Source organism: Anolis carolinensis, unplaced genomic scaffold (assembly GCF_035594765.1).
Source record: "Anolis carolinensis isolate JA03-04 unplaced genomic scaffold, rAnoCar3.1.pri scaffold_8, whole genome shotgun sequence".
Classification (NCBI taxonomy): domain Eukaryota; kingdom Metazoa; phylum Chordata; class Lepidosauria; order Squamata; family Dactyloidae; genus Anolis; species Anolis carolinensis.
In genome coordinates, this window is record NW_026943819.1 from 3684398 (window position 1) to 3697742 (window position 13345).

General features: G+C 42.3%; 1 protein-coding gene across 1 annotated transcript; it reads left to right on the forward strand.

Annotated features, from left to right (window-relative positions):
• Positions 1 to 1941: 1941 nt before the first annotated feature.
• Positions 1942 to 11146, forward strand: LOC100554458 (NXPE family member 1-like). Its single transcript, XM_062960976.1, has 4 exons — positions 1942 to 2955; positions 6742 to 6797; positions 6984 to 7202; positions 10579 to 11146. Exons 1-4 carry the CDS (start codon positions 2300 to 2302, stop codon positions 11130 to 11132), a joined length of 1485 nt encoding a protein of 494 aa, XP_062817046.1. The 5' UTR covers positions 1942 to 2299; the 3' UTR covers positions 11133 to 11146.
• The last annotated feature ends 2199 nt before the right edge of the window (positions 11147 to 13345 follow it).

Sequence of the window (13345 nt, forward strand, 5' to 3'; positions counted from 1 at the left end):
CCTATTGATGCACGCCAGAATCCCATTGGCTTTTTTAGCAGCCGCATCACATTGCTGGCTCATGTTTAACTTGTTCCCCACGAGGACTCCAAGGTCTTTTTCGCACACACTGCTGTCAAGCCAGGCATCGTCCCCCATTCTGTATCTTTGATTTCCATTTTTTCTGCCGAAGTGAAGTATCTTGCATTTGTCCCTGTTGAACTTCATTTTGTTAGTTTTGGCCCATCTCTCTAGTCTGTCAAGATCGTTTTGAATTCTGCTCCTGTCTTCTGGAGTGTTAGCTATCCCTCCCAGTTTGGTGTCGTCTGCAAACTTGATGATCGTGCCTTCTAACCCTTCGTCTAAGTCGTTAATAAAGATGTTGAACAGAACCGGGCCCAGGACGGAGCCCTACGGCACTCCACTTGTCACTTCTTTCCACGATGAAGACGACGCATTGGTGAGAATCACCCTTTGGGTTCGTTCGCTTAGCCAATTACAGATCCACCTGACCGTAGTTTTGTCTAGCCCACATTTTACTAGTTTGTTTGCCAGAAGGTCGTGGGGGACTTTGTCGAAGGCCTTACTCATGCTCCTTCTGCTTGGAGTCCTCCTCCTCCTTGCCTATGGGTTATACAGAGAGGAATCCAAGGTAGAAATCTACACCTTGTGCTGGTAATAAAAGTTAAAAACACAGCAGGTAATGGTGGGATGAATGGGAACCAATGTAGACAGCTGTGGATGGTAAAGGGATGAGCCATTGCTCTCGTTTAGCTGTGGATGGTTAGGAGATACATAATGTCTACCATTTTGGCATCCACTAAACCAGAGGTTCACGTGCTATTATCCTCCAGATTTTTCAGTTCCCAAAATTCTCACCTACATTGGCCAGTGGTCAAGGAATGTCCAAAAGATCTGGATGTCCAAAATAGCTGGAAGGCCCGAGTCTGGAAACTCCTTGAGGCCACATCTCATACTTGCTATGAAACGTAAACAATGTTCTAAAGGTGTATAGTTGCAGTCCTGTAATTTTGGATTGGCAATGCTTTTCCATATCTTTCATCTTCCCTGGCAACCTTGAGATGCCTACATGAGCTTCCTTGCACACTCCACCACTGAATTGTGGCCGTTCCTTACATTCATTCATTTTTCCTTGCATGCTCAAGACCGGCAGCTTCAGATGCTACATGAGGGAAGCAGAAAAGGAGCAAATTGCCACAGAAATTGGTAAGAAATTCATAATTTTCATAATGGCACCAGGCAATGGCATTACTTTGGGTAATTATATACATATATACATGCATATATATATACAATATAATTTACAATAATATATAATACTAGCTGTGCCCGGCCACACATTGCTGTGGCAAAGTATGGTGGTATGGGAAATAAAGTATTGAGGAATTGGTGGTAGTTAAGGTAAAGGGTAAAGGTTTTCTCCTGACATTAATTCCATTATAAATGGGTAATATAGCTGTGTGGAAGGGCCTTGAGTCTACACTGCCATATAATCCAGTTAAAATCAGATAATCTGTAATTTATAGGTAGTGTGGAAGAGGCCTAAGTGAGGCCTAACTCTGCCTGTCCCCTGGGCTGAGTGGGTTGCTAGGAGACCAATTAGGCGGAGCTTAGCCTTTTAACTGGCAGCAATTGGATAAAAACAATTATTCCTCTCCCTCTAATTAGGACTTTATTTTTCTTTTCTTTTTGTTGTATGAACGTAGAGACATGGATGAGGGGTTGTGCTGCCAAGTTTAGTGTTTCTGGGATGTGTAGTTTTGTTGTTTTGTCCTAGGCTGAAATTTCATTACCCTTTTATATATATATAGTTATAATATATTGTATACACATATAATATTAATATTGTTTTGTAATATGATATAATACTAATAATACAATATAATAATATTAATTATATATTACATGTAATATTATTAATAATATTACAATATATAGATATAGTATATGGTAATTTATTGCCAGTATTGTGCTATGCTAATAATATCATATTGTGTGTAAATTTAATTTGTAAGCCGCTCTGAGTCCCCTTCGGGGTGAGAAGGGCGGGATATAAATGTATTAAATAAATAGTAATAAATAAATAAATAATGGGAGGAAACACAAAATGACATATTCATGTAATAAAGAGAATCCAGTGTGTACCATATGCTTCCTTTTCTCAGAAATTGTTCAACATTGTCCAGAGATTTGAACTCTAACTATTGCTAGAATTAATTTTAAAACATTTGGATTGTTTGTGCTCTCTCTCTCTCTCCTCTCTCTCTCTCTCTCTTGAAATAAAATTCCTTCGGATAACATGTCCACCATGTTGGAGATAGCAAAAAGGAATCAGGAAATAGATGAAATCCTGGCAAAACTGGACCAGTTGATGCCCCATGTTACTTTTAGTGATTTCAATAAGACCACCAGTGCCAAGAACAGCAAAATCACCATTTTGAACCCAAAAGACACTTACTGCGTTGGAGACCACTTGATGTTGCATCTGGAATTGTACGATCACTCAGGAAATAGGAAGAACTATGGAGGAGACTTCTTGAAAGCAAGGATTTATTCCTCGAACCTCAAGGCCGGAGCGTCTGGGAATATCAAAGACTTTGGGATTGGGACGTACCTGGTCAATTTCACCTTATTTTGGGAAGGAGACGTCAGAGTCTCCATCTTGCTCGTCCACCCCAGTGAAGGCGTTTCTGCTCTCTGGGCAGCGAGGAAGAAAGGCTATGACAAAATTGGTTTCAAGGGCAAGTTTCTGAATGGAACATCTGAACCCACCGCTGAATGTGGATTTCACCTGAACAGAAAAGCAGAACTGTGCGAGTATCTCGATGAGCGGGACCAAGAAGCCTTCTACTGCCTCAAACCAAAGCATGTGTCATGTGATGCTATAGTTCGCCTAGAACCCTACTACAATCCTGTTTCATATCTCTCAGCCTTGGAACAGAGTCTTTTGAAGAGGTATTTGCTTTTCTCAGTTTTACTCAGTGCACTTTGCCCAGTCCATTGTATGATTTTATTGCTATGTTTCATCATGTCTTTTATAATGATTGTGATTTTATTTTATGCCTTTTAATTTTATTTGTGTGTTTTTTGTATTTGATACCACTGTATGCTTGTTTTATATCTGTGAGCTGCCCCGAGTCCCTCTGGGGAGATGGTCGTGGGGTATAAAATAAAATAAAATCTGGGTAGATGTCCAGAAGTCGAAGCGCTGTTGGGGGAACAGGAACAGAGACTGTTAGAAGTGACAAAGTATCAACACTTGTATATAAAGAAACTAGTTTTGCCCAGCCACGCGTTGCTGTGGCTTATGGAAATCCTTTGTTGGCCAGGTGGAATAGCAGTGAATAGCCTTGCAGTCTCAAAGCCTGGCCGTTTTCTGGAGTAGCTGGAGCTGTTTGTTGTCCCATCCGGGAGATAAGGCGGTATATAAATAAAGTTTATTATTATTATTATTATTATTATTATTATTATTATTATTATTATTATTATTTTATGACACAGCAAACAAGATAGATATGCTGGATTTCATATCACAAAATCACAAATCGAACACTTCCCAAGTGTCTAGGACTGTGTGATGTATTTTCGGATGATGTGTGCAGATCTCAGCAGGGTGGCCTTTTGCAGTTGGCAGATCGTAATTTTGTCAATGTCTATTGTTTCCAAATGCCGGCTGAGATCTTTTGGCACGGCACCCAGTGTGCCCGTCACCACCGGGACCACCTGCACTGGTTTCTGCCAGAGTCTTTGAAATTCGATCTTGAGGTCCTGATAGTGGCTGAGTTTTTTCCTGTTGTTTTTCGTCAATGCGACTGGGATGGCGACATCAATGATCCAAACCTTTTTCTTTTCCACAACTGTGATGTCTGGTGTGTTGTGTTCCAGAACTTTGTCAGTCTGGATTCGGAAGTCCCACAGTATCTTTGCATGTTCATTTTCCAATACTTTTGCAGGTTTGTAATCCCACCAGTTCTTTGCTGCTGGAAGGTGGTACTTATTATTATTATTATTATTATTATTATTATTATTATTATTATTATTATTATTATTATTATTTTCTACCTTCTAATCCAGTGGTTCTCAACCTGTGGGTCCCCAGATGTTTTGGCCTCCAACTCCCAGACATCCTAACAGCTGGTAAACTGGCTGGGATTTCTGGGAGTTGTAGGCCAGAACATTGGGGACCCACAGGTTGAGAACCACTGTTCTAATCTGTCTGGTGTTCATCTATCTCCTTTCTCTTTCGTGTGAAATGTGATAGAATTTTCCAATGATCAAGGGCCATAGTGGTGGGAATAACCTCTCAAGAGGAACACACAGAAGGTATTTCTCTTTCTGTTCCATCTTTAAAACATGGCACCATGAGACTGTACTTTATAGGGTCAACTAAGGTTTTCCCAAATAAACCCATTCAATCCCAAGGTTGGGTTTTAGCAAAGAAGAAGTACTCTTGTTGGGGCTTAGTGAGTCCCTAGTATCTTTTCACTCAATTAGCCACTAGAGATAGGAGATCCAAACTATTATTTATTTATTTATTTATTTATTTATTAGTGACATTTATATCCCGCCCTTCTCACCCCGAAGGGGACTCAGGGTGGTTTACAAGTATATATACATACAATATATTATATTATACTAGCTATGCCCGGCCACGCGTTGCTGTGGCGTTGTCTGGTGGTATTGGTGAGAACTTGTTGAGGTAGTGATGGTATTGAATGTCTGTTGTATGGTTATCTTTATGTTTAGTATGCATTTGGTTGTTTGTGTACTGTGAAAGTGGTGAGGGTAGAGGGGGTCTATGTCCCTGTGTAGTATTGTATAGTATTTATACGTTGTCCATGTGTTGTGAATGCTTGGATTGTGTCCTGCTGCATAGTAGAAAGGATTGGGCTGGATGGCCCTTAGGGGTCTCTCCAAACTCTTGTACCTGTCCCCTGGGCTGAGTGGGTTGCTAGGAGACCAAGTGGTTGGAACTTATCCTTCTAACTGGCAGCAATTGGATAAAAACAATTATTCCTCTCCCTCTAATTAGGACTTTATTTTTCTTTTCTTTTTGTTGTATCAACCTAGAGCCGTGGATGATGGGTAGTGTTGTCAAATTTCGAGATTGGGGGGCCTGTAGTTTTGTTGTTTTGTGGGTCGCCGTGATGCCATCACTCTTTTATATATATAGATGACTATATTGCAATATTATTAGTAATATTGCATGTAATATAAATATACAATTATAATAGTGAATAATAATAATTATTATTACATTGTATTACATCATAATTGGGGCCCTTGGTGGCAAGTGCGTTAAAGCGCTGAGCTGCTGAACTTGCGGACCAAAAGGTGCCAGGTTCAAATCCCGGGAGCGGAATGAGCACCCGATGTTAGCCCCAGCTCCTGCCAACCTAGCAGTTCGAAAACATGCCAGTGTGGGTAGATCAATAGGTACCGCTCTGGTGGGAAGGTAGCGGCGCTCCATGCAGTCATGCCAGTGACCACATGACCTTGGAGGTGTCTACGGACAATGCCGGCTCTTCGGCTTAGAAATGGAGATGAGCACCAACCCCCAGAGTTGGTCACGACTGGGCTTAACGTCAGGAGAAAACCTTTATCTTTACCTACATCATAATATTATTATTAATATTACATGTATAACTAGACCTTTATTTCTGACCGGAACAAAACTGAGAATGACCAGCAAAAAAAGAAATGTGCCACCAGAACCCTTCAGTCCCTTTCTCTTCAGCCGTCCTCCTTTCTAGCTTGCGGGTCATCAAGCCCTCCTCTTGAACCTTTCCCCCACTTTCATATCTTCTCAGTCGCCTCTCTAAGACTCTTGCTGTGCTCTGTTTTGTCTAGCAGAAACTGACAAAGTGAGCTCAGATCAAGCATGGGTTTCTTCAGCCCTCCAAGTGTTTTGGACTTCAACTCCCACAATTCCTAATAGCTGTTAGTCCAAAACACCTGGAGGGCTGAAGAAGCCCAAGTCTGGCTTAGATCCTCTTCTCAAATCCTCCAATTCTCCCATCCCACCTGTGTCAATCTTCCTTTTTAACCTTCTTAAGATATCATTCTGATACAATTCACATTTATAAAATGTCATCCTCTTCACTCTTAATCTACTCTTTCATCCCAAATTAAAAAAAAACCCAAATTCCAAATTTATTTAATGCTTAAACCATAGGTCTTTCGCATGCAAGACAAAACAAACAAATACAGTAGAGTCTCACTTATCCAACATTCGCTTATCCAACGTTCTGGATTATCCAACGCATTTTGGTAGTCAATGTTTTCAATACATCGTGATATTTTGGTGCTAAATTCATAAATACAGTAATTACAACATAACATTACTGTGTATTGAACTACTTTTTCTGTCAAATTTGTTGTTAAACATGATGTTTTGGTGCTTAATTTGTAAAATCATAACCTAATTTGATGTTTAATAGGCTTCTCCTTAATCTCTCATTATCCAACATATTTGCTTATCCAACGTTCTGCTGGCCAGTTTATGTTGGATAGGTGAGACTCTACTGTACACAAAAGCCAGTATAAAACATGCCATTAAAACCCTATATAAATCATTAAAACATTAAAATGCTGCAAATATCAATGTCAGGATATGCCCTTCAAATACTACATATTTCATGGATTAGCACCAACATAATTAAAAACAAGATAAAACCAAGTAAGTACAGCATTATTAAAATCCATTTACCCCATTTCACCCCATTTGTCTTTCTCTCAAAGGTCTAATCTTGGAGTTGAGATTCCTCATGCAATAAAGGAAATTCGTGTGGCACAATGTGGAGGTGAGTTGGAGTTCCTCATTTTGGCCACAATTTGGGTGGCAAGCCTTCAAACCAGCAAGATCAATGCTGTATTTACTTGAAAAGATGGAGTTCATGGATGGCTGAAGATATCTTTTATAATAAGATTTGATACCTATACATTTCTCTCTCTTCTCATTGACTCTTGCTTCCTTTTTCCAGGCAACCAGACCAAGGCAAGTGAGAAATGTAAGTTTGGGGTGAGCTCCCCATCTCCCAGTGGCTTCGTGTGGCAAAACCAGTGGTATCCTCTCTTCTGCAACATGTCCCCTTTCAACACTTCGAAGCAGATTGAGACGTGCTTAAAAGGCAAGCTGGTCTATTTCATAGGAGACTCGACTATGCGCCAGTGGTTGGAGAACTTCAAAATCAAAGTGCCCAGTAAGTTCTGTGCTTAGTCATACTACAATATAATGCTGTAGCTCTCCATCGCTTTCTTCCTCTTTCTCTACAGTTAGAATAATTTATGTCACATGTTTGCTGAGATCTGTAATTTTAGTATAGGGTTCTCTAAGACATGAACATTGTTGAAGTGTTCATCCAAGAGAAAAGGTTTGAGAAAAGTATCAACGTTCTTGCCACAAGAGGGGAGCAAATTGCCATTGTAGTAGGATAATAGCGTTGAGGCTTAAGACGCAATGTAACGTGTTTCCCATTGTTGCAGTACCTCCCAACATTATTGCATTGCATTTTTATAGATGGGAAAACCCTCATTAATGGCTCTAATACTGCTGGTATTGAACTATTGTTTCTAGAATGGCGATTTATTTATTTATTATTTATTTCTCACATTTATATCCCGCCCTTCTCACCTGAAGGGACTCAAGGTGGCTTACAGTAATGGCAGCAATTCAATGTCCAACAAAATCAGTATCAAAACAATGCATAAAACAATTAAAATTATTAAAATACAATATAAATTACAATATATACATTTTAAACATAAAATCAGATCCATTCACTCAATCTAGTTCATTCAATCTAGTATCCAGATCGACATGTAGTTGAGTGGGAATGGTTCTCCTCTTCTCCTTTTTCCTATTTCCAAACAAACTGAAGTTACTGTACTTCTGGTGTCCAGACAAAGAGGACATCGTGGTATATAGAAACCACATTATTTTTACTCCATTCTCCATTTTATTATTTTAAAAATTCACTTCACTTTATTTCTTAATTAGTCGCTCTCCACCAGAGTGCTCCGAGCTACTTACAATTTAAAATATCATTCCACAATATAAAAACATTTAACATAAAAACATAAAAATTGACATAATTGTGCCACTGCATTGCTGTTGTGGGTCACAATTATGTAGTTAAAGGTAAAGGTTTTCCCCTGACATAGAGTCTAGTCATGTCCAACTCTGGGGGTTGGTGCTCATCTCCATTTCTAAGCCGAAGAGCCGGCATTGTCTATAGCTACCTCCAAGATTATATGGCCATGTGCATGACTGCATGGAGCACTGTTACCTGGAGCGGTACCTATTGATCTACTTACATTTGCATGTTTTCGAACTGCTAGGTTGACAGAAGTTGGGGCTAACAGCAGGAGCTCACCCCCGCTCCCTGGATTTGAACTGCCGACTTTTCGGTCAGCAAGTTCAGCAGCTCAGCGATTTAATCTGCTGTGTGACCGGGAGCTCCAATTACGTAGTTACAGCAGTGCAAAAAGCATTAAAGCTGTACAATTGCACAGCTGCAGAAGAAGAAGAAAAGAAAAATTAAACATATGTGTAGGGTGGACTTGGCCGCAAGGTGGGCTTTCCTTGCAGCTTTGATTGCCGCGGCATATGCCCTAAGATAGGAGCCTAGCCGTGTTCGGTCTGACTCGTTATACCCTGATCGCCACACGCACTCTAGTTCCCTCTTCTTTCGCTTCATCGCTGCCAGCTCCTCAGTAAACCAAGGAGCTGGTTTAGCTCGGTTACTCGAGAGGGGACGCTCCGGAGCAATCGTGTCTATTGCCCTAGTCATCTCTCCATTCCAGAGAGAGACCAGAGCATCAACAGGATCACCTGCCGAGGAGGCGGGAAATTCCCCAAGAGTCGTCAGGAATCCTTCTGGATCCATAAGTCTCCTGGGGCGGACCATTTTAGGTCCACCACCCCTGCAGAGGTTGGGGGGCGCAGTAAGTCTAAACCTGATCAGGTGATGGTCGGTCCATGGCAACGGAGCGATGGTGAGCTCCTCCACACCGCCACCTTCCTCCCATCCCTGACAGAAGACCAAGTCCAGTGTGTGTCCCGCACTGTGGGTGGGGCCTGTTACTAATTGGGACAGCCCCATGGTTGCCATGGCGGCCATGAAGTCCTGAGCTGCACCTGAGAGGTTGGTCTCGGCATGGACATTGAAGTCCCCCAGCACTATGAGCCGCCGGGACTCCAACGCCAGGCCCGAGACCACCTCAGCTAGCTCAGGCAGGGAGACTGTAGTGCAGCGGGGTGGTCGGTACACTAACAGAATCCCTAATCTGTCCCGGTCTCCCACCCTCAGGTGGACACATTCAAACATGGTCGACTGTGGGACGGGGCACCTGGTCAGGGGGATGGAATCCTTATAGACCACCGCGACCCCACCTCCCCTCCCTCCAGATCTCGGCTGGTGCTGTACGGAATAACCTGGCGGGCAGAGCTGGGTGAGATTAACTCCTCCCATCTCGTCCAGCCAGGTCTCCGTAATACATGCCAGGTCTACATGCTCATCCAAGATGAGATCTTGGATGAAAGATGTTTTTCCGTTCACTGACCTGGCATTAAACAGCACCACCTTTAACCTGGAGGGACCGCCATCCTGGCTACCCAGATTAGCTATGTCAGGAGACCGTTTTGGAACTATTAATGTCCTACCAAAAACCCTAGGCCGAATTAAATGATTTGGTCTCCCTTTCCCGTATCTCCCCCTCCCAGACACCACCTCTATAGGGGCTCCCCACCCATCAGAACACCCTCCTCCCCTATCACACTGTCCTTTCCCTTTCTCTTCCCCTGGTCCAAACGATGTTATTTGGTTTACTAGTTTTCTGTTATAGATTGGCATCCTTTCACACCCATTCCCTTCCCCCACCCTGCAGTCCCCATAACCCTCCAGCCTCCCCCACCCCCCTCCAACAATACAAAGTGCAAATGCAGTTGTAAAGTGCAGAGGGTGCATGAGCAGCATAGGTATAGGGGTCTGAGATGACTAAAGTGCAAGGCAGGCAGTGGGGATTATGATGGTGAACTAATTCAATATGGTGCAATATGGTATTATAAGGTGCCAGGGCAGGACCAATTAGAGATGATAGACTTAGTAAACTAGTCAGGGGGACCAGGCTTCACAGTGCATAATAGTTATTATAACAGCATTTAAAGATTGTTATAGCAGCAATATATAAATAATGAGTGGACCTCAGTAAGACAGACTCTTAGTTCAATAGCCAATGCTGCGGAGTAGCCAGTTGCAACTAGCTGCAATGAATCACTCTGACCAGGAGGTCATGAGTTCGAGGCCCGCTCGGAGCCTATGTTTGTCTTGTCTTTGTTCTATATTAAAGGCATTGAATGTTTGCCTATATGTGTAATGTGATCCGCCCTGAGTCCCCTTCGGGGTGAGAAGGGCGGAATATAAATACTGTAAATAAATAAAACAAATAAATAAACTGTCTCCATTAGGTCCAAGAGTAGAAGGCAACTCCAAGTAAAGTAATCCTCACAAGACAGTGGACAAATTATTTTCCAGAAAACAATTCAAAACAAAACCAATTTAATTTATTCCCCACTAGGCCTTGTCTATCTCGATATCCACATAACTGGAAGGCAACTGAAATTCATTGCTGTCGACACTGCCAAAAACATTCAGATTCAGTGGAAAAAACATGGACACCCGTACATCGGCTTCAGTGAGTACACCATGAAGGACTATTCCTACGTCACTCGGGATATAGATGGCATCGCTGGGGACAAAGACACGGCCGTTGTTTTTACCTTGGGCCAGCACTTCCGCCCCTTCCCCATTGAGATCTTCATCCGAAGGGCCATCAATGTCCGCCGAGCCGTCCAGCGCTTACTCCTGAGGAGCCCGGGCACCAAGGTCCTCATCAAGGGAGAGAACACCCGGGACTTCGACATGGACCAGGAGAGATTTAGCAACCTCCATGGCTACGCCCAGAACCTTGCCATGAAACACATTTTTCGGGATCTTGACGTAGCTTTTGTGGATGCGTGGGACATGACTGTTGCTTACGCCACAAACAACGTCCACCCACCTGATAATGTGGTCTGGAATGAAATTATAATGTTTTTAAATTATATATGTCCGGACATTAACACAAAGTGAATACTGTAGTTGAAGAAAAGCCAAGGATTGCACTTGAAGAGTTGAAGAGTTGGGACTGAAGAGATTGTATTTCCCCTTCCTTTTCTGAATTCATTTTGGGAATATGGCATTTCTTGCTGTATCAATGCTCAAAGTCTTTGCTGTAAAAATCCAGTTTGCTTGCTTGACTTAGGAACGCAATGTCTGGTGGTATGACAATCCTCCTCATTAGGGATTGGTATGGATATTGAGTATAATATGTGCTGTTTTGTAAGCCACTCAGAGTCCCTTTGGGAGATGGTGGCAGGATATAAGTAAAATTATTATTATTATTATTATTATTATTATTATTATTATTGTTGTTGTTATTTTATTGTATGACACAGCAAACAAGATAGATATGCTGGACTCCATATCACAAAATCACAAGTCGAACACTTCCCAAGTGTCTAGGACTGTGTGATGTATTTTCAGATGATGCACGCAGATCCCAGCAGGGTGGCCTTTTGCAGTTGGCAGATCGTAATTTTGTCAATGCCTATTGTTTCCAAATGCCGGCTGAGATCTTTTGGCACGGCACCCAGTGTACCGATCACCCCTGGAACCACCTACACTGGTTTCTGCCAGAGTCTTTGAAGTTCAATCTTGAGGTCCTGATAGCGGCTGAGTTTTTCCTGTTGTTTTTCGTCAATGTGATGAAACCTTTTTCTTTTCCACAACTGTGATGTCTGGTGTGTTGTGTTCCAGAACTTTGTCTGTCTGGATTCAGAAGTCCCACAGTATCTTTGCGTGCTCATTTTCCAATACTTTTGCAGGTTTGTGATCCCACCAGTTCTTTACTGCTGGGAGGTGGTACTTGAGGCAATTATTATTATTATTATTATCATCATCATCATTATCATTCCCATCTGTGGGCTGTTGCTTTATTCTCCATTAAGGCAGATATGAAGGGGTAGGAGGAAATGGCCATATAAGGAGGTACGAGCAGGCCAGGAACACAGCCGATGGGTTAACACATGGTTTCCCTGAAATCATGTGTTTTGAGAGAAACGAAAGTAATGAAATGTAATACTGCACCACAAATATGCACCAATGGTTTGATATGTGGGCGGTCGTAAACCGAACCCACTGAATTGTATAAATAGACACTCGACCCTGTCTGCGGGGTTCTCCCTTTTCAGCATCTAGTTGTGCGTGGGATGAACCTCTGCAGCTGCAGGAACTTTAGTAAAACTGCTTTCTTTGGAAAAAACCTCCAGTTGTCTGTCTCCTACTTCCACTGCGTCCGCTCAGACACACGACAAGCTGAGAAGAGGGGAAGTCTGGTTTCCGCTACACCATATTTCTTGGACAGATTTCAGTGGGGTTTTGAGTGAATTCTGTCTCTGTAGCTTAAAACATCATCCTGTTGTTCCCACCAACAGACTAGACTCCTGGGATTTTGCGCATCTCCTTAATGCTCATGATCCTGAATATAACTGAATACTGCTCAAGCTTGCAAATCTATAACCATAATATAAATTCAAGATGGAAATTTAAAAAGCATGTAATTTGGTGTTAAAAGAAACAACTCCATCTCCTTGGGCTAGAAAGCAAAAAAAAAAAAATCACAATTTCCAGTTGAACAGGAAGTAAGATTGTTTCCTCCCTTGCCCTGGGCACAGTGGGTTTGGGTTCATTTTTTGTTAAAGGTCTCAAAAGGCAGAGTGGAGAGCGGACTTCCCCAGCCGCTTCTGTTGGGCTTTTTCAGAAAGGAAGCGTGGTTCACCTCCTCCCTCAAATGTGTTGCAATTTAAGATATATATATATCTTCTGCTGTGCCATTCATCTAAATCAGTGGTTCTCAACCTGTGGGTCCTTCCCCAGTTGTTTGGGCCTACAACTCCCAGAAATCCCAGCCAGTTCACCAGCTGTTAGGATTTCTGGGAGTTGAAGCCCAAAACATCTGGGGACCCACAGGTTCAGAGCCACTGATCTAAATAAACCTCCAGCTGCACCACTGCTATATTAACTTACTACAGCACTATTACTGATAGGGTGGTTTCGATGCTTTAACCCAAAATTGGACAAAAGGTGATGTTTGAGGCCACACCGGGTCTCTGAAGCCATGGTCCAGTTCTGCCGAAAAGGTTATATTGACAAGTTGGAACATTTCCAGAGAAAGATGACCAAAATAGTCAAAGGTCCGGAAGGCAAGCCCTAGGAGGAGTGGCTTGGGAAGTTTGGGATGTTTA